This window comes from Diuraphis noxia, unplaced genomic scaffold (assembly GCF_037042655.1).
Source record: "Diuraphis noxia isolate RWA-SAM2 unplaced genomic scaffold, SU_Dnox_SAM2 contig0001, whole genome shotgun sequence".
NCBI lineage: Eukaryota > Metazoa > Arthropoda > Insecta > Hemiptera > Aphididae > Diuraphis > Diuraphis noxia.
The window spans coordinates 83,063,814-83,086,728 of NW_028301711.1; the positions used below are offsets into that span (position 1 = coordinate 83,063,814).

The 22,915-nt window shown below is 30.9% G+C and overlaps 2 protein-coding genes across 2 annotated transcripts; both read left to right on the forward strand.

Moving 5' to 3' along the window:
- Positions 1-657: 657 nt before the first annotated feature.
- On the forward strand, positions 658-3,629 carry LOC149062109 (uncharacterized). Its single transcript, XM_089215211.1, has 3 exons — positions 658-1,007; positions 2,632-3,575; positions 3,622-3,629. Exons 1-3 carry the CDS (start codon positions 658-660, stop codon positions 3,627-3,629), a joined length of 1,302 nt encoding a protein of 433 aa, XP_089071337.1.
- A 185-nt stretch (positions 3,630-3,814) lies between these two features.
- On the forward strand, positions 3,815-4,753 carry LOC149062110 (uncharacterized). The gene has a single exon (XM_089215212.1). The coding sequence runs from the start codon at positions 3,815-3,817 to the stop codon at positions 4,751-4,753; it is 939 nt and encodes a 312-aa protein (XP_089071338.1).
- Positions 4,754-22,915: the final 18,162 nt, after the last annotated feature.

Consider the following 22,915-nt stretch of genomic DNA (forward strand, 5'->3'; position numbering starts at 1 on the left):
AATAACAATGACACGATTAACGATAACATGAGTTTATTGCATAGTGGTGGATATCTGTTGAAACAGTATATGTGTGATCAGTACGTTCGGATGGAAGCGAACAACTTAGAGTACATCAAAAGGCATCAGGCTAATCTTTTCGCCGACTCCTATCAGGGTCTTGTGGATCACATAAACCAACAGCTCGAAGTCGGCGCACCCGTGGCCGTCGGGCGTAGGATGATTTTGCCATCGTCGTTCACGGGAGGTCCCCGTTACATGAAACAAAGCTATCATGACGCGATGGCCGTCGTGCGTAAGTACGGAAAGCCTAATCTCTTCATTACGTTTACGTGTAATCCTAGCTGGCCTGAGATCACGCAGAACTTGGGGAGATGGACCGCGGCTAACGACAGACCTGACCTGGTGGCTAGAGTGTTCCATGCGAAACTCAAGCAAATGATGAAGGACATAACGGAGAACAAGGTATTTGGTAATGTTGATGCATATGTGTATACTGTCGAGTTTCAGAAACGCGGACTGCCGCACGCCTACATGCTGATCATTCTGAGTGAGGATAGCAAGTTGCTGACCGCCGAGGACGTTGACAACGTCGTTTTCGCCTTCTTGCCGGACCCGGTGAATGAGAGGCGCCTATTCGAGTGTGTGACAAAGCACATGATCCACGGACCGTGCGGAACACTGAATCCCAACAGCCCGTGCATGGTGGACAACAGTTGTTCAAAGGGCTATCCCAAGGCATACAGCGATGAGACTGTGTACATTTCTGACGGTGGTTATCCAAAGTACCGCCGTCCAAACGACGGACCTGTGGTCAGGGTTAGAACTCAGGAGGTCGGCAACGAATTTGTCGTACCGTACAATCCGTACCTGCTCGCAAAGTACAACGCACACATAAACGTAGAAGTATGCTCTACTGTGAAGAGTGTTCAGTATTTATACAAATACATATTCAAGGGGCACGACGCAGCCACCTTGGAGCTTTGGAATGGAAATGAGATCGAAAGGTTTGTATTTAAATTAAATTTTTGATAAAATTCTTTAAGTTAACAATAATGTATTCAATGTAAACTCTAAACGCCATATATGTGTATGTGTAGACATCAGTCATTCACTTTATACACACCAACAACTAAAAAAACCATTATATACTTTCAACTATTGCATTTGAAAAAAAAGTTTTGATGTTTGCCACTATATATTACTATACTATATGTATATATGATATAGCAATGTACACATAATTGGCCTCTGCCTGCCAAGTGCGTTGCAAAATCATAAACTTCAACCATTGTCAATTATATTGTGTTTAAATAGATGTTCACTTATCGTATGATTTCTATTATTTTAAATTTTAGGCATTGGTCATCAGCTCAGATAGTGTATTAACCTGACCAAACAAACGTGAAATACGATCATAATAACACTTATTACACTTCTCAAGCTACTTCTCAATTCAATCTGGTGTATTTTTTAAACAGATCTGAATTCGTATCATGTAGTGACATAATTCAGTTATTTCAGATGACAACCATTTCTCAGCACTAAAAACATTTACACTACATTTCACTAACAACAGTGTAACATTATGCTCAGATATTTATTATTATACACATTTATTTTAAGTTGCTCAATATTAATAGCATTCATTAATTCAAGAACCAAATCTATAAGATTACAGCATCCATTTAACCTTACACAAAAACTATGGACTTTGAAATTCCATTTCAACACAACAGTGTATATATCACATTCCACAGCTTTCGGGTAGGTTAACTATAACCACTCTTGATTGCATATATATATATATATATATACAATACAATGTAATTATTTACATGTATCTCATAGTTCTGTATTACTTTTTTTAATTTTATTTTTGTTCAACATTATTAACATTACACGGTTTCCTGTGGGTGATGTGTAACCAGGTAACGTTTATTCTAATTCCTTTTCTTATGTTTTTGTGATCGATTGGCTTCTAAATGAACAAATATTGTTGTTACATTAAACCAATTTAAAAAAAAAAAACCTAAGCACATACATGTTAACTACCCTCACAAAACTCTATTCTTAGGTATTTCATTGATAAGTTTTGTTTACAATAATATTTTCATTGGAAATAATATACTATACAGTATACAATTTGTAGAATAAATGAAAAATGTATATAATACAATAATAATAATAATAATTATTTAATATAAAAATTAATATATCTGATTTACTTACATATTTTTAACATCACACAGAACACATTTGCATTACACTGATGTTAACCATAACTTTATTATACTCATTTTTATTTGTACTACACTTGACAAAATTACATTGATAACGTTTTACAAAACGTTTAAATACACATGACAAACATAATTATAATGTAATACAATAAACTCCATCGCTATAATACTACTTAACGCTGTTGCCTGTTATGGCACAAAATTGTTAAAGTAATAATAATATACTATAACAGTATTACAAACGTACAAACAACAATAATAGACTTTTTTGTGCACCTATAACTTTGTTTGGTATTAATTTAGACTGAGTTAATTGTTCACATATCGTTCTTAATGAATGTCACGTCGTTAAACTGCGTTATTAAATGTGTTATATTGTTGTTTTCAGTTTCATAAATTCGAGATACGTCAGCCCGCCTGAAGCTGGCTGGAGGTTGTTCGCGTATGAACTACACAAAATCAGTCACACGATCGTTAGACTTCCGGTGCACTTAGAAAACTACCACAACGTTTACTTTGCGCCCGGACAGCAATTAGAGCGGGTGCAGAACGCCGCACTAGCTCGGACAAAACTCACGGCGTTCTTCGCGCTCAACGAGGCCGACGTCGAGGCCAGACAGTACCTGTACCACGAAATACCGGTACATTACACTTGGGACGCACAACGCAGACGATGGAACCGACGTCGTAACCGTTTGACTCACGAGACGTTGGCTCGGATGTACGTCGTCAATCCACTGGACAGAGACCGTTTTCATCTGCGACTGCTACTTCTGCACAAAAGAGGTCCGCAGTCGTTCCGAGACATGAAGACGGTAAACGGTGTCGTGCACAACACATACGCGGCCGCAGCCGTCGCGATAGGATTGTTGGAAGACGACACGGCGTGGCTGGCATGCATGACAGAATCGTCGACGTTGGATACACCGCGTCAACTGCGTTGTCTCTACGTCACGGTACTATTGTTTTGCCATTCCACGAACCCCGCGGACATGTACCGGCGATTCGAAGTACACATGATGGAAGACTTCAACCGGCGTTTCCAAGACGTCGAACGCGCTAGGGCGGCGTGCCTCAGCGCAATCGCAGACCTACTTCGTTCACGCGGTAAATCGCTCGACGATTACGGTCTACCGCGCCCGGACGTCGATCTACTGGAACCGGAACATGATGATCCAATGTCCGGTGCAATAGACGCGGCCGTGGGCTGGGCACAACAATTAGAACACCTGAACGACGATCAGCGAAGGGTGTACGATCGCGTTATGGCCGCCGTCGACGACAACCGGAACGTCCAAAAAACGTTCTACGTCGACGGACCCGGGGGCACGGGTAAAACGACGCTTTACGGGTGCCTAATATCGTCGCTTCGCAACAGAAATCTAACGGTGTTGTGCGTGGCATACACCGGGATCGCCGCGTCCCTCATGGACGGCGGCATGACGGTGCACTCGACTTTCGGATTGCCACTAGGAACGCTGACCGAACAGTCTACTTCGAGCATCACCATGCAGTCTTTGCGCGCACAAAGGATACGGGAAGCGGCGCTAATCGTCTGGGACGAAGCGCCCATGTCCCCGGGCATACAACTCACGGTGGTCGACCGCTTGCTCAAGGACATCATGGGATCGGCACTGCCTTTCGGCGGTAAACCGATACTGTTTGCCGGCGACTTCAGGCAGATATTGCCCGTTGTCCGTCGGGGAGACAGGAGCACAATAGTAATGTCATCACTCAAACGCAACTCCCTCTGGAGGGAGTTTGAAAAGTTCCGACTGACGCGTAACATGCGCGCCGACAACGACGCCGACTTCGCGGCGTGGCTGCTTCAGCTCGGCGACGGTAAGCTGTCGACGGTCGACGGTATTCCGGACACGGTCGACATACTACCACGCATGGTATGTCCGGTCGCGGATCTGGTCGATTTCGTGTACCCGCAGTCAATGTCGTTGGCCAACATCGACGAGTTTACTCGGAAAATCATTCTGTGTCCACGAAACGAGGAATGCCACCAAATCAATTCCACAGTGTTGCGACGCGTCACGGGCGCCCAAAGGACGTACTACGCGATAGACACAGTGGTGGTCGACGATCCCGACGAGGCGGCAAACTATCCGACCGAGTTTCTCAACTCGCTGCAATCAAACGGGCTGCCCCCGTACGCGTTGACGCTAAAGGTCGGTTCTGTCGTCATGTTGCTGAGAAACATTGACCCGAAGAGGCGACTGTGTAACGTGACGAGGTTGGTGATCACCGAACTTCGTCGACACAACTTCAAGGCTAGGATGTTGTCCGGCGCCGACGGCGCGCAGGACGACATCGTGCTACCTGCAGTTTCGTTGACTTCCGGCGAGGAAGACGATTTGCCTTTTCAGATGAAGCGAATTCAGTTCCCGGTACGGTTGTCGTTTGCAACAAGTCTCAGGGTCAAACGTTTGACCGAGTCGGATTGCTTCTGCCGTCGCCCGTGTTCACACACGGACAGCTGTACGTTGCGTTTTCAAGAGTGAGGAATGCGCAATCCGTCAGAGTCGGTATGTACGGCGATGAACATGGTCGATTTGTCACCAAGAACATTGTGTACAGGGAAGTTTTGTAATACGATTACAAGTAAGTCATGTGTTTATACAATATTCACCTCCCTGGGTCTATGTGACCCCTGGGTCTATGTGACCCCCTGGATCTATGTGATCCTACAGGTTTATGTAGCCTGTGTGGAGAGAAAGTTTGACAACCTCCACGTGGTCTCTCTGGATGCGATTACACTTAAAGGTATATTCGTAACTAATGTCAAACGCTTTATATCACTGTTAAACAACTATAATATCATAACATTTTTATTTTGTAAAATACAATATTTCTGTAAGAATAACTTTTCAACAAAATTTTGCGATAGTAAAAGTACAACAATTCATATAATATGATATTTGTAACAATTTGTTACTTAATACTCCTCTTAACAGCTGTAAATGTATAAAAGGATTTTTTTTTTAATTAGGAAAAAAACATATTTTTTTTATCACACACCACTATAATGTCTACTATGTCTATCTGTATGATAAATTTTGAAGACAACTGAACATGTAACATTGTATTTATTAAGAAGATTTGTAAGTTGTAATAAATTGATAACGTTGTAATCTTATGCTATGATGTTTGAAATCCAATTTGTATTATACACTCACAGTGAATTACTGTTAATTTATTAATTCATATTTTATGTTTGTTAAAAAAAAAGAAAAATTACCATTTCAATGTAATAGTTTAATTAAAAGAATTTATGTTGATTCATTAATTTGATTACTACACACAATGTTTGATTAAACATTAAAATGTAGTATGAATAACTCACTATTTAATATTTAACATATTATTTGACTTAAACTGTATTCATAACTTTCTACATATCATATAATATACCACAAACTTAATATGTTGTTTGTGTTATTTTTACATGCATATAACATAAACTCGACATTATTTTTTAATGAATAACTTTATAATACAATTTAATATGAAAAAATTTCATGAATTACCTACTACCGCCAGTACAAACTAATTACCTGTTGCTTTATTTACATTAGATCACTAAGACACTAAGATACGTAATAATTATATTAATCGGATTATATTTGTTTTAATGCAATGATGATACCCTATGCCATGATTTGTAACCTTTAATTATAATAGTTTTAAGTTTCCACCTGTGTACACAACCTTTTTTCCTAATGAAAAAGAGAGTGAACATACAGTTTTCTACCCTTCATTTTTCAACTGTTGAGTGACTTCATAACTTTTTAAGAACAAACGCTTGATCACAAAGATCAAAACCCCGATATACATTTGCGTACCTTGCGTACATTGCCTTTCGATTTAATACACACCACACATTATAGATATTATCTTATGGATATATATCTGTTCACAAAGAGTAAAAACTAACAAAAACAACAACAAAAAACCAAATAATTTCAAAAAAAAATTTATTGTTGAGCTGAAAACAAATAAAATTAATTTAATATTACAAATCATTGTATTTAACTAATATTGTTCAACTGAAAACTTACTGGATGTTTCCATGCTCTGAAATTTATAAAATTTATTGAATTAGCATTAGTTACTAAATTAGTATTAGATACTTACATCACCCTTCACCACCACCGCCGCTATTCCATTTGTCACTGAAGACACGGCGGGATCTTCGGTGACAGATGGCGGTTCTGTTGATGGATGCGGCGGTGGTGTTGATGGTGGTGCGGGAGGGGACGGCACAGACTGCCGTCGAGGAGTCGGTGGTGCTGTAAAAATGATTAATATTAAATACAACTGCAGGTCGTGGTAGAATATCACACATACTCACCAAAACAATTCCGCACTATGTGCCCCCTCCTCTTACACCTGAAACATCCTGAAACACAAATAAACAATGTACAATTTCATTAATAGCATACTTGATCGAAATTTGTATTTGGTACGAGTCTACTCACTGAGGTTTTTTTTTTTTGCTCCTTGCTGCAGGCGGCGGCCAGGGTTTGAAGGGTATACAGGTGCATTGTACATCTGTACACCCTTCCCAAAAAACTTTAAATTATTAACAACTTTCATTCTAAAACAGAAAAAAAAAACTTTAATGAATAATTTTCGCAGTTAATTATTCTACTTCTGTGACGTGTAGGATTGCATTACAACATTTAAGAACCTATACAGCATTTCAACAAATCGCTTACTACACACTGACTCTGGTTATCACAGAAACGTTTTCATCTACAGATCTACAAAATTTTTATAAAATTACACATCATTATGAATTAACGAAAAATAAACTGAACACGTGGCCTGTTACAACGACAAACTATACACATTACATATGCGGTGACTTCCACAAAAAAAATTATTTTTCCATAGAAACTATTCTGCGTATAGGTACACGTTAGTACGTTACGTGTTTCGAGTTAAGAGGCTGTGGCCCATAAGAATCGTTTTTTTTTTTTTTTTTTTTTTTTTTTTTTTTATTAAATTTAAAGTAAAATTACAGTGAACAACAGTTTTAACGGTATAAACCTAACCTTTTGACTATACAGAGTGGTTTTTAATTATTGATTTTGGTTACCTTCCAGTCCCTAAAATATCCAAATTTTCGTACTACACAATACACACGTAGTCCCAAATCAGTCAAATTTAAATTATACATAGTACCTATCAACCTATCAATTAATATTAATATGTATTTACAATAAATAATTTTATTTAAATAAAGTAGAATTTCTATTTAACAAATTTAAAGGTTCTTTAAACAAATTTGTGAAATAGAATTTTTGTTGAAAAATTTTTTTTTTATATAACGCACATCATTTTAAGTGTACAAAATGCATGAAAATAATAATACATAATATCAGAAATAAATAAAAATAAATTTAAATTACCCATATGGGGTATGTGAATTATAGTTTTTTTTTTATTCTTTGTGGCCAAAGAACTTTCTGATATCCTGTATTAATATTATTATTTTAAAATTGTATAGAATATATTGTTATATAAAGGTTTAATGTGAATAACACACTTTTAAATTTCGTACTGCACGCTGAATTTTTCGTACTACACACAATTTTAGGGACTGTGATACCTACAATAATTTAAAAAACACGATTCATTAAGAATTTACAAAAACAAAACAACCAGGAACACGTGTTTTTTTGTGATTGTAACCACATATATAGAGTATTAGCGATTTCAATAACAATTTACATTTCTGCAGAAATAATTCTACATACCAGTGCATGTTACGTAAAGGGATACCGTTCTACACGTAGCAAAAGGATTTCTGCTTTACGATAATTTACGAAGATGATTTAAAATTTTGATTTCGATTATCGCACGAACATTTTAACTTTTCAAAATTTTATGAAATTATAAATCAATATAAATTATTATAAATAAAAAACATAAAACTGAACACGTGGCCTGCAATGACCACTGCACAGTGCATAGTGCAATGACTAAAAAAAAAAAAAATTTCTCATACATTACCTTACAGCAGTGTTACGTGTTTGAGTTAACTTAAAGGAATACCTACAAAAATTCACATTGATTCAAACGCACATGTGCCGAAAAAGGCCTTTCAACTTTACGATATTCTACTAAATGGTTATCGAATATTTTCTGGGATATAATATCATATTAAATATTAAAATTATTTTAAAGTATTTAAAAAAGAAAATAAATTTAAAAACACGTGAGACAAATCTAATATATATAAAAGTACCTTACACAAATATTTAATATCAACAAAGGTCTACTTACTCGATTACCGCTAGATTGTTAAATGAAATTAGTCTTACCGTCTCCCGATCACATAGCCTGTTGCCAAAAAAGTATTTTCCATCACTCTTCTAAATTGGTTACATACAATAACGGACGTATCGATAACTGCGCGATTAAACGAAAGGTGCGTATGACAGAGATCAATAGTGGATACGGGAGATAGACAGAGACCGTGTCGTAAAACGCGCCTTGGATAACAATATATTTATGTATAGAAAAACATTAAACACCGTTCGATCAAATATCATTCTTTATATAACTTAACATTATACCATAAAACTTTACTATCTACACGACTACACGCATAACATGATTTTTGAATGTCTATGAAATCCGCCTTATACTAAAATACCTATTCAGTATTCCCTAAATATTAATTCCACTTATCGTCGTGTCTGCATACTAGAATTGATGTAGCACATTGTCCAACTTGAGTAGCTTACTTGAAAATTAATCGATGTTCATCTGTGTTGACTGACTTGCTAGACACTTCAAAATGAATTTAAAAATATTACTTTTTTTTTACCATACGAAAAAGCACCGGACATGAGACATGGAACCGTATTATTCAATTGCCGACTTCCGTGGGCAATGTGACATATCTAGACTCTCAAACTCGAAATTCAAACTTCCCGCCTTCGAAACGCGATCACCAACACTTAGCCATACCATACTTGAATTGATATAGCACATTGTCCAACTTGAGTGGCTTACTTGAAAATTTATCGATGTTCATCTGTGTTGACTGAATTGCTAGGCACTTCAAAATTACTTTTTTTTTAACATACGAAAAAGCACCGGACATGTGACGTGAGGCCGTATTATTCAATTGCCGACTTCCGTGGGCAATGTGAGAAATCTAGATCACTCAAACTCGAAATTCAAACTTCCCGCCTTCGGAACGTGATCACCAACACCGAGTCTTTCAAAACTCCTTATCACATAGACAATTTTTGTTTTTCAACCAACAATTCATTTTTTTTGTTAAAAAATAAACTACGACATTATCGTTTCCACCCAACACCAACCACTCACAGCGAGTCTCACGGACCCCCGAGTTTCAGGACAGCGAGTTTCCGATGGCAGCTAGTTTTGAATAAAAGAATAAAAGAATCACCCTGTAAATGCAGCTGAAATTGTGTTGTTAATATATGAATTCATTACTATAGTAACCATATGTAAACAGATATTTATATTTATTATAAGTCAAAAATTACGTAAACTTCATTTTATAATTTACCTAGTTCTTACTGTGATTAAAATATTATGTCCTCATTATTTGCAAAGCAATTAATTAAAAGCAATTTATTTAAAACAGTCGGACGATCCAGAATATGATGTACAAAATTTACGAAATTAAGCCATGCAAATTTAATACAATCTCCTAAAGTAAGTTAAGTAATCAAAAAATATGTATAATATTTTTGCCTTCAAACTGTTATCCTTCAATTTTGTTTTTAGAAATTACATCGTTGCAGTTGTTATTTTGAATATTTAAAACATAAAAATTCTATAATGGCCGTGGAAAAATTTGAAGAAGTTAAGCTTTGGCGATGGGCCAATTCGCAAAGGTGGATATTAATTCGCTCGTGCTACTTACTCAATCATTTTAATAACAATCGATCTCTTATTAATATTTAACAGATTCCAAAAATAGTTTTCCTGAGGCCCTCAAAACGTTTTTTTCATATTTTTTGTACTATGTCTTATTGACATTATTTTATTCATTGGGATTAAATCTTAACAATTTAATACAAGGCACCTCGTAATTTGATATAATATAAAAAAACTATTTATCCTTAAATTACGATAAATGTAAAATTATAACCTTTTCACGTACTAAAAGTCCTGTTTCCCATAATTATCTTATTGATAAACATCCTCTTAAAAGATGTTCTTCTATTACAGATTTAGGTATTTTTTTTAATGTGATCTGTCGTTCAAAATAAATCATAAAGATATCATAAATAAAGCGTATAAAATGTTGGGTTTTATTACTAGGAATACTAAAGACTTTAGAAATCCTATTTGTTTAAAAAATTTGTATACTTCTTTAGTTAGATCAAACCTAGAATTTGGCTCTTTAATTTGGTCTAATAACTTTTCAACTTATTCAAATGAGCTTAATAATATACAGTATAAATTTCTGAAAAGAGTTGCCTTTATTACGCATTGTACGATTTCCAGAGACTCTGGAGATTTCCAGAGACTGGTTCAAGACGCTATAGGTATTGATCCTCTCAACATTAGACGTGATCTGATAGATATAATGTTTGTTTATGATATTTTAAATAATAATGTAAACTGCCCAGCTATTTTAAGTTTAATTGGATTTAGAATACCTAATAGATATACGCGAAATTCTGATTTGTTCCATATACCTAATTTTAAAACAAATAGTGGAAAAAATTCTTTTTTCTCAAGAGCTATTTTTAATGCCTATAGAATCTCCACAGTCTTGGATTTTTTTTTATTGTCTCGTCAAGTATTTAAATCTAAAACTTTGTTATTTTTAAAACATAGTGCCTAATTATTATTTCTTTGTTTTGTTTTATATACTTAATGCTATCTTTGTATTTCTTATCGTATTGTAAAATTGTATTTTGTATTATCACATGTCTATCAGTTTTCATATTGTGTCAATTCTTATATTGTATTGTTTTTCTTTCTTTATAAAGGGCTTTGGCCCGTTGATTTTTATATAAATAAATAAATAAATAAATAAATAATAGCAGTTGGAAAATATTAAAGATACATAGGCACTTTTTTTTATAACCGTTTTAATCAAAAATATTATTCATAATTTATGTTTTAGGATCCATTTTGGCGGAAATAACACGTTTGAAAATTCAAATTTTAATTTTAAATCCGGCGACCGAGCTCAGTGAGTTGATATAATAGCAATTAAAAATATTAATAATACATAATAAAAAATCAGTTGGTCAAAAATTTGTTGATTATCTTGGTCCTATATATTACAATTCTATGCCTTTCTCTATAAAGAAGAATGTTAATATTAATTACAAATATTATAACTCTTTCCGGCATGGTGGTTAGTACAGTTGACCACTTAATTTTTCTGCTTATTGCATGGTGGTTAGTGTAGCTAACCACCTAGAAATAATTTTTTCTTATTTTCCCAATTAGTGGTTGATGTTGCTGACCACCATAGCTGGTTAGTTCATATACCAACAGATGGCATGGGATATATCAATATTTATTAATATTGAATATATTTTAGTTATTTTGAATTTTCTAAAAATAGATTAGTCGAATTTAATTTGTGTTGGTTTTCCCAGAATATTCATTATCGTACTATCTGTATTTAATATTATCTTAATTTGCCATTCTTAGAAGCCCGTCTATCAGTCTAATCGACCTAATATTGCTTTACATTTTGTGTAACATCGTCATTTTTGGTGGTCGCCTGCAATAACCACCACGCAGTTAGTGTCTGCATTTATATAATTTCATTATACACTTTCTAAATTACATTTTTCTTTTATTTATTCATTTTTATTAAAACATTTTCTTTATTTCACTCTTCCGGACTCTGGTAAGTTATTTTACATTTTAGTTTATTATAATTTGTAAATTGCGTGGAGTGTATAGGAACACATATTATTATTTTTTTTAGAAATGTATCGACATACTAGAAGTTTGAGTAAAAGGGAAATTGAAAAATGTTTGATAGTTGAAGATATACCTTCAGGGTCAGATTTAGAGACTTCTGATGAAGATCACGATGATTTAGATAAAGACCCAGATTTTAATTTGCATTCCGACAATGATGAACACAATTCTGACGAAAATGAAATTGATTTCGCTCCTTCTACTTCTTCAAACTTAAATTTCTCTTCACTAATGAAAAGACGTAAATTAAATACAAATGTTGACGAAATAGATCAATTTAGCAATGATACATCAACTATTTCAACTTATTCACAAATACATGTTCCAAATAAATCTGTACTTATACGTCCAATAAACTCTATAGATGAACCAACTTGGTCTACAGAAAATAATTTTATTTTACCAGATATAATGTTTGATGATTCTCAATCAGGTGTTTGTAATGAAATAAAAGAAATGGTTGATATCACTCCTTTGAAAATATTTTTAAAACTTTTTCCGGAAGATTTATTTGAATTAATTGTTTTTCAAACAAACTTATATGCTACTCAGCAAAATAAACCATATAAACCTACTTCTGTTGAAGAAATAAAAATATTTTTCGGAATAAATATGGTTATGGCTATGAAAAAATTACCAAGTTATCGTGATTATTGGTCATCGTCTTCCGATTTGCATGACCATTTTGTTGCTCCTCTAATGCAAATGAATAGATTTGGATGGCTTTTAGGCCATTTACATTTAAATGATAACAGCGTACAACCAAAAAAAGGTGATATCAATTATGACAAATTATTTAAAATTCGACCATTATTGTCTAGATTGTGTCAGACATTTTCTGAGTGTTATTCACCACATAAAAATGTTACTGTAGATGAATTTATGGTTAAATTTAAAGGTAGATCTACGATCAAACAATATATGAGAGATAAACCAATCAAGAGGGGTTTCAAAATTTGGATGCTCTGCGATAGTTCATCGTATAATTTAAAATTTCAAGTTTATACCGGAAAATCTGATGTAATAGGTGCTGAAAAAGGTCTTGGCGCAAGAGTTGTCATGGATATGGTGGAAAATTTACCTGACAAAAATCATACTGTCTTTATGGATAATTTTTTTACAAGTTATAATTTATTTAAAATTTTAAAAGACAATTTAATATATGCCGTTGGAACTGTAAATGCTTTGAGAAAAAATCTACCGAAACTAAAAGATGATAAATTAATTTTACGAGGTCAATATGATTGGAAAATATCCAACACTGGTATTGTGATGTATAAGTGGAAAGATAATAAGTGTGTTCATCTTTTATCATCTTTACACAGTCCTAACGATACTGGAAATGTAAATAGAAAATCTAAAGATGGAACTCAAAAGCTTGTCTCTTGTCCAAAAGTGTTGATAGATTACAATAAAAATATGAACTTCGTGGATAATTTTGATCGTTTGAACAGTGACTATAAACTTGACAGAAAAAGTATGAAATGGTATTTACGATTAATTTTTCATTTTTTTGAATCTGCAGTAACTAACGCATTTATCATACATAAAGAAATTGAAAATATAACAAAATTAAGCAACAAAGATTTTCATAGAAGTATTTATAATGATTTATTGGCTAACAAAATAATAAGCATTGAAAATAAATCTTTACCGTCAACACCAAAAGCTCGACCTTCAGTAATATCATCAAAAAAACCAATTGTTCTGGAAAATGTACGTTATGAATCTTCTGCACACCAACCAATCAGAACAACATCAAGAAGATGTGCGAACTGTAGTACAAAAAAAAAACCGATTCGTTCAATTTGGACATGTTCTGTTTGCAAAGTAAATCTATGTATGAGAAAAGATTCAAATTGTTTTCAAGATTTTCATAAAACAAAAAAATAAGATTGCAAAATATATAAATGTATTTCCAAATTTTATTTTTAGAAGGTAAAAATATATTTATATTTTTAAAGGTTTTAATTTTCTTTTAGGTATTTTTAATTTGTTATTATTTAAAAAAAGACAAACGATATTTTTATAATTATATAGTTTGAATATTATAATTTGATAATTAAAGTTGATTTACTGATTTTATTTTATATGCAGTAATTGAAAAAGCATTCAATAAAACTTTATTGTACTGGAAAAATAAGTTATTATATGCATGGTGGTTAGCATAGCAAACCACCTTAAAATTGTTAATTTCAAGGTTAAAAATTAAATAAAAAATGTTTTATTGCTATATTTATTTGTTTGGTAAGCATATATTATATTAAATGTTGAGAAGAAAAAAAAATTAAAAAAAAAAAAATTGCCGTGCATCTAAGGTACCATTTTCATTTTCCGCCCTGTGCTGGAAAGATATAACGCTAAAAAATTAATTAATGATTGGCTACTTGTATTTTTAAATGTAACTTAGGTTAACCTTATTGTATTATATTTTATTTATTTCTTTTTGTATTGTATAATTACGCAATAATAGTGTTTTAGTTTTTAAGCATAATATATATAAATTTATAACTCTCAAATATACAATTAATGTAAAACTGTATATTATATGAATTAAAACAAAATTTGAATAATAATGACTTTTTTTTATAACCGTTTTAATCAAAAATAATATTTATAAATCTGGTTCTAGGATCCATTTTGGCACGAATAATAAATTTAAAAATTCATCTTTAAAATTTGAATCCGGAGACCGATCTTCAACACAAAAAAATAATACGCAAAAGAAAGTATGTATCTTTAATAACTTATGTCAATTTAATCAACTTTTTAAGGCAGCCGTTTGGAAGTTTGAAAATTCTGATATATTTTACCTTAAAATAAATCATAATCTCATTAATTTGTATGTGTCGCATTTTGTCAATCTATAAAATATAATTATTTCAAATCAATAAATCATTAAAAAGTAACTTACAGTTTGTACCTATTGCATGACAAATTTCAGGGAGAGTGCCAGCTATGCGACCAACAACTTTTCAGTTCAGCCGGCGAGTGTGAATTAATTATGCTCGTCGATCATATTTATTAAATAATGAATTTGTTCTAGAATATTCGATAGACTTCCTACTATGTCACACGATATCTACGGATATCCTCATATAAGTAAAAATACCACATAGATAATTATAATAATAAAATGTTTGTTTGTTTGACCTACATATTATTTCTACATAAATTTATTTTAAATATTATTACTATAATGTATATTATTCGTAATATAACATATAATCTACGCAAAAATATATAAATATATTTGTCAAAAACATATATATTTGTATTAGTATATTGGGTCTTGAAAATAATATAAAATGATTTTTTGAACAATCGTATTCTATAACACGATCCCATGGATGATAATCTATGTATTATCAATTTTTTTAAATACAAACTCAATTTTCGAATGTTTGCATTTCGTTAATGTAATTAACCCGAATTATTGTCTTTATTCTATAAACGAAAAATTAAAGACGTGCTGGTTTATAAAACAACTAATAACGATTTCGAATTATTGCCACTTTCCTATAAAACGGAAAAGATAAAGGCGTGCTGGAGTGTTACTCAATATATCTGCTCTATAAACGAGTATCTGTATATGTTAAGGAGTAAACGTTATTAAGAATATTTTACTTGCGGAATGTGGGCATTCAAAAATATTATGTATTAAATGCATTAGTTATTTTATAAGATTATGTTTTCAAGTTTCCCATCTCTTGAAATTAATTAATTATTACACATATATTACTATTATACACATGTTCAATTGCAGATATTAGATTCTTTAAAATAAATTATTGGATTGTTCTAAAAATAATTTTATGATCGTTAAAATTAAGTCAACATTATTAAATTAAATCACAATAATTTTTCAAATGTAATCAAATGCGGAATATGACATTTGTCAATATCCTATAATTGTTATCCAAATTAAGATTTTGAACATCTTTTTTTGATAATTTAGAGAGTCTATCGGGTAGGGCTAGCTTAAATTCATTATCTACAATAACAGTTAATTTTTCACCATATTTAGTTTTGATAAATTCGAGGGAAGATGTGTGGTATTTTTTTCTGATTTAACTCGCTAAATTTTACAAATTTTAGACTATTAATATAACGAATACTCTCGTTTTTAATTAAGTGTTTTTGAGAATATTTTCAACGAATATATAAATTAATTCAGAATAATAATTATATAATGACATTGAGCGGCACATGGACATTTAAATTCGTCTTGAATTCTTAAATATTATAATACATACATTTTACTAATTGTGTAAAAAGTTTATTTTTCAGCTATTCCAAACTTGAGCAGAATCCGGCATCCATGAACAGATAACATCTGCAATACAACTCTATAGATTTATTATGAATATGTTATATTATTTGGGCTAAACATACTCAAGATTATTTGTCTTAAAATATTTTATTTTTTAAATTTTGCGATAGTACCTATATCTTAAGGAATGCTAATCAAATACTAAGTTACCAAATTTAAATCAAGTTTTAATAATGCGACATTATTAGAATTATAAAATTTTAAAATGATAATATTTAAATTATAAGAGATATTTCAAGCTTCATAGCATCAAAAACTTCACCACAATGTCTTATGGAATCGTCTTCAATTTGTCTATCTAAAACAGCTAGATGAGCATTAATATTTTTTATTTTCGTCATATAATATTCTTTTTTGAAATCTGGTAAATCTGTAATTTTATTATAAATATAATCTTCCAAAGGCTTGTAGGTTGAATTTGAATATTGTACGGGATTTTGAAAATAAAATAACTTTTTTGAAAAATCGTATAGTATAGTTCGATCCCAGGGATGATAATCTTTATATAATTTAAGAATATCTTTATTTTTGAAATCCATATCTATTTCATTTTCTATAATATTTTCCAATTACAAACTCAATTTATTTTTTATTTTTTTATTTTTAAATTATAATCCAAAATTGCATATTCTCTTGATTGTTTATATTCATTTTAATCATTTAAAATAATATTCACAATTTCTCCGTTCTTAACAATGATGTTTTTACCCGGAATAATTTTTAAATTCAAATCGTCTGAAAACTGTTTACTTTTTTGATGGGATATTATATAATTTTCCAACATTAAGGATGTAATATTATTTCTTTTTTTATCTTTCAACGATGAATGTGTACATTTAGGTTGGATTTGTTGTTTTATATATTTTAAAAACTCATCAACACCTGATTCCTTAATAGAATCTTTATACATTTCCATTTCATTTTGACTTAGTTCACCGTATATTAATTTCTCTATAAATCTATATAAATCTATGTCTCTTAATCTGTTAATTTTTTCCAAACATTTTAAAAATTCTATATTTTTTATTTTTAAACATTCCATCTTTTCATTTTATTAATTTTATAAATTCTCTAAACTCAAATAGTTATATTTAATAAAATAAAATAAAATATAGAATATTAATTTAAACATTATACTTTTCGCTATCTAATTCATTTATTAATTCTAAAAATGCTTTCTCTGAATAATCCAATAATATTATTTTATTTGATCGAAAAGTTATAATATCAGAACAATTTCTTTTAACAAAATCCTTAAGTCTATTAACTAAATCTATGGGATTAGGATTTTCTTTGAATCTATAATTATATCAAATTCTGTCTTATATAAATTCTTTCTAGTTTTTGTATATTTTTCCTGTCCTCTTACAAACATGTATTCGTTTGAAGAATTTTTATTTTTAAATAAAATATAGTAGTGTTTTAGTTCTTTATCATTTGGATCAACATTTCGATCAGGTAAGGTTTTGACCAGTTTGTTGTTTATGTCATCCAATCTAATATTTGTTTCTTCATGATTTTTTTCCAATTACTCTAGTTTTTTGATAACAATTTGCATATCGTTACGTAATGAATTATTTTCGGATTTAATATTTTGGATTATTTGTTTTCTAATATTTGGTATCAATACATCCTGTACGAAGTCCTGAAATGGTTCTGCATTCGGTTTGTTTGATCGCATTACAAGCCTATATAAACCCGCTTCTGAAATAAATATTTCTTTGTCTTTATTTGTTTTTTTAGTAGGAAATGAGGGATGGGTGGGTCCAATACAGCCAGCCCTTTCTTTCTTATATTTATCAGGAATATTATTTCTTATAAAATCTTTTAATGTATTTTTATTGTCACTATAACCTAAAATATTCAATAAATCTTTAGCTTCAAACCAAGGCTTATCTACAGTTCCTATTACTTCTATATCATTATTATCATATGAAAATATAGCATTAAAATCACTTAGAAAACCTTCAACCAAACTACTTCTCAAAGGAACATCTATTTCGTTTTGTAAATTATTAATTATTGAACTCATTACAGATTCATTGATATATAAAATAAATAAAAAACAAATCAATTTCTTTATTTAGTATCTAGCAATTTGGAATATAACACCTAATAATGTAATATATTTTAAGGAACATGTTAATGAATAATATTATTTATCACTAATATATTTTACAAGCAATGTTCAAGTTTTCCAACAATCCTGATTTTGGAGATGTTAAGGTCAACTGGCAACATTTATAGCATTTTTTTCTACAACTCAAACAATTTCCAACAACTCAACCTATAAAAACTATGGCATTAGTTCAACAACTCAACAGGAATCGACATCTCTATGGAACATTTAAAAACTGTATAACTAAAATTGTGTATAAGTAATGTTTTAAAATTGTATAACTTTTAAAATCCTTAAGCAAAATTGTGTATAAGTAATGTTTTAGAAATTGTATAACTTTTAAAACCCTTAAGCAAAATTGTGTGTAAGTAATGTTTTAAAAATTGTATAACTTTTAAAGTCCTTAAGCATAATTGTGTATAATAATATTGTTTAAGGTAGTCGAAACTAGAATGTTGAAAGTATGGCTCGACTTTTTTCTTACCTATCAGAAATCTATGGCATTAGTTCAACAGCTCAACAGAAATATTTAAAAAATTGTATAACTCTTAAATCCTAAAGCAAAATTGTATGAAAATAATATTATATATGGTAGTCGAGACTGGGGTAGGGAATATGTTAGATTTATTTTGCATTTGTATTTCATTTCTATTTTTGACGCTCAACTTATTCGGGTGAGAATGATAGTTTTATTTTGCATTTGTATTTCAATTTATTTTTTTCGATTTCATTTCGTTATTTCATTTCTGATGTTATTCTGAACTTATATCAATTATTTAATTTATGATATTTTACTGAAGGAATATTAGTTATGATATTTCTGATGTTATTAACATATTACTAAATTTTTGGGTGGAATATTGCAATTCAATTTTTAATTATTAATTTCATAAGTTTTGTGAAAAATATTTTTGGGGAAATATTGCATTTCAATTTTTAATGATTAATAAGTAGTATTATGAAACACTTGATATTTTGCAGAAACAAAATCTCTATGGAATATTTTAAAAACTGTATAACTTTTAAAATCCTAAGGCAAAATTGTGTATAAAAAATATTGTTTAGGGTAGTTGAAACTAGGTAGTTGAAAGTATGGCTCGACTTTTTTCGTATTACAAGGTATAACAATGACAAGTTTCAAAACTATGATGATCCTCCTATATGTGGACATTTATGTTTAGAATTTATTGACAATTATAAAAAATGTATTTAAATATAATATATTAAGATATTTTTAATAGAAATATTTCTATTAAAAAAATGATGATTATTAAAATGTTACACATACTTAAAATAATTGTATTTCACGTTCTTTGATTTGATTTTCTAACAGTTTAAAAAATGCACAATCGTTATATTTTCCATTTCTATTATTTATATCACATTTCAATTTTAATTATTAATATCATAAGTTTTGCGAAAAATATTTTAATAATTATTGCATTTCAATTGTCTGATCTTTTTGCACATTGTTTTCTTTTTAGTTCATTCCTATTTTTTGACGCTCACCTTATTCGGGTGAGCGTTATGGGCATTTATGATATTTTTATGTAATTGAATGATAGTTTTATTTTGCATTTGTGTTTCAATTTATTTATTTTCAAAATTGTTCGATTTCATTTCGTTATTTCATTTCTGATGTTATTCTGAACTTATATCAATTATTTAATTTATGATATTTTATTGAAGGAATATTAGTTATGATATTTCTGATGTTATTAACATATTACTAAATTTTTTTGGGGAATATTGCAATTCAATTTTCAATTATTAATATCATAAGGCCTATGAAAAATATTTTGCGATTGTATATTGCATTTCAATTGTCTGATCTTTTTGCACATTGTTTTCTTTGTGATCTTTTACTGATAAAATAAAAGTGCGCCAGGAATGGTACATCTATACTACTTATAAGTAATGAATTATATTACATCATAAATGTATAATAATATACATAAAAATATTATTTTTTTAAATATATTATAAAAAGCTACATAATTTAGACTTCGAATAGAAAAAATATACATTATTATATAATTATATAGGTAATTATAAATATTTAATAATTTATTTTAAAAACATAATTTAGACTTTGAATTTATTCATTTATGTATAATAATTTGAATTTGCTTTATAATAATGTTTTGAAAAAACATCGTATTCGTTCTTCACCAAAATGCCATAATTATACCATAAATTCCTGTTGCTACTGATATCGTCAGAGCAGTTCTTCTTATCATTATATCATATTGATCCCAGATATTCTAAACATTAATATTTTATAAATTATTAAATACCAACTACATATTATTAACTATTAATAACCTGTGATAATTTAAATATAATTCATTCTGTTTTTGAAAAACTTGACAACGACGAAGCATAATAAAAATTGAATTTAATTTGAAAATATTCGGAAACACATAATAATACTAATACAGTGAAATTATAAAGGTACAAACTGTAAGTTACTTTTTAATGATTTATTGATTTGAAATAATTATATTTTATAGATTGACAAAATGCGACACATACAAATAGTTATGGTGTAGCAAGTACACCAGACGTTCAAAGCGGCAAGAAAGGCGTTGAAGATAGCGATTCGACGAAGCAAAGAGGCGAGCTGGAGAAGCCTATGCGACCAGGTAGAGACTGACCCATGGGGTTTACCATACAAGTTGGTGACAAAAAAACTGGTTGGTAGAAGGCCGATCCCAGGGCTCAGTGTACCAGGAAAGGTGGACTCCATCGTCGACGGACTCTTCCCCAAAGACGATATAAGTGAATGGCCACCATGGGAGGAACAACACGTTTTTCCCGAAGTCACGACTGACGAGGTTAGGGAATTGAGCCAGACGATTCCCCTCGGAAAAGCCCCTGGCCCGGACGGGGTGCCAGACATGGTGATCAAGGCACTAGCTGCTAGGAAACCGGAGATGTTGAGGGATGTGTTTAATTGTTGTCTGACAGAAGGCGTTTTCCCACCCAAATGGAAAGTGGCGAAATTGGTTTTACTAAGAAAAGGGGACAAGCCACTGGAAAACCCGTCTTCCTACAGGCCTATATGCTCAACACCGTGGGAAAATTGTTTGAGAGAATCATAAAAAGGCGAATGGAGAAACACCTCGAAGGGAATGATGATCTGAACGAGCGGCAATTCGGCTTCAGGAAGGGTCGATCCACGTTGGACGCCGTCGGAAAGGTTATGAGTGTTGTCGAAGGTAAATCTATATACTACACTATTAAATTTAAAATATTTCAGTGAAAAACATTCTTTAAATAAACTTATAATGAACCAGTTAGGAAGAAAGGATGGATTAGAATGGACGAAGGTTAGAGCTATGATCCGATATATATTTAGAAACACAAAAATAGAAGTATTAATCTGTTCAAAATTAGAATATACTGAGGAAGAAAAATTAACTATATTTAAGCAATTTCATGACTCTATTTTGGGAGGACATGCAGGAGTAGGAAAAACCATTAAAAAAATACGACGGCAATTTAATTGGCCAGGACTCAAGGTTGATGTTAAAAATTATATTAAAAAATGTGAATCTTGCCAGAAAAATAAAGTAACAAATAGAAAAATTAAGCAGCCTATGATGATAACTTCCACAAGTTCAAAACCTTTTGAAAAAATATTTTTAGACATAGTAGGACCTTTAGTCACAACAGCATCAGGGAATAATTATATTTTAACTATGCAGGATGATTTAACAAAATATTCTTTAGGTGTACCATTACCTAATCATACAGCAAATACAGTTGCTGAAGCTTTCGTAATAAATTTCGTTTGTATTCATGGAATACCAGAAACTATACTAACAGATCAAGGAACTGATTTTCTTAGCAAAACAGTTACAGAAGTATGTAAATTATTAAAAATTAATAAAATAAAAACTTGCCCGTATCACCCACAGACCAATGGAAGTTTAGAAAGATCGCACAGAACTTTAGCAGAATGTTTAAGACATTATGTAGATAAAGATTTAAATACATGGGATCCGTTAATACCTTATGCTTTATTCGTATATAATTCAACAGAACATACATATACAGGTTATCAACCATATACATTACTATATTATGGAAAATAATTAAATATTTCAGTGAATTTGAAAAATAACCCAGAATTATAAAATAAAATTAACTGAGTTGGTAAAAAAAAAAATAATATTAAGAATATAGAATATAATTATAAGAATATATTATAAGTAACATAATGAAGTAAGATAAAGATAAGTATTACAAGAGTATAAGAGT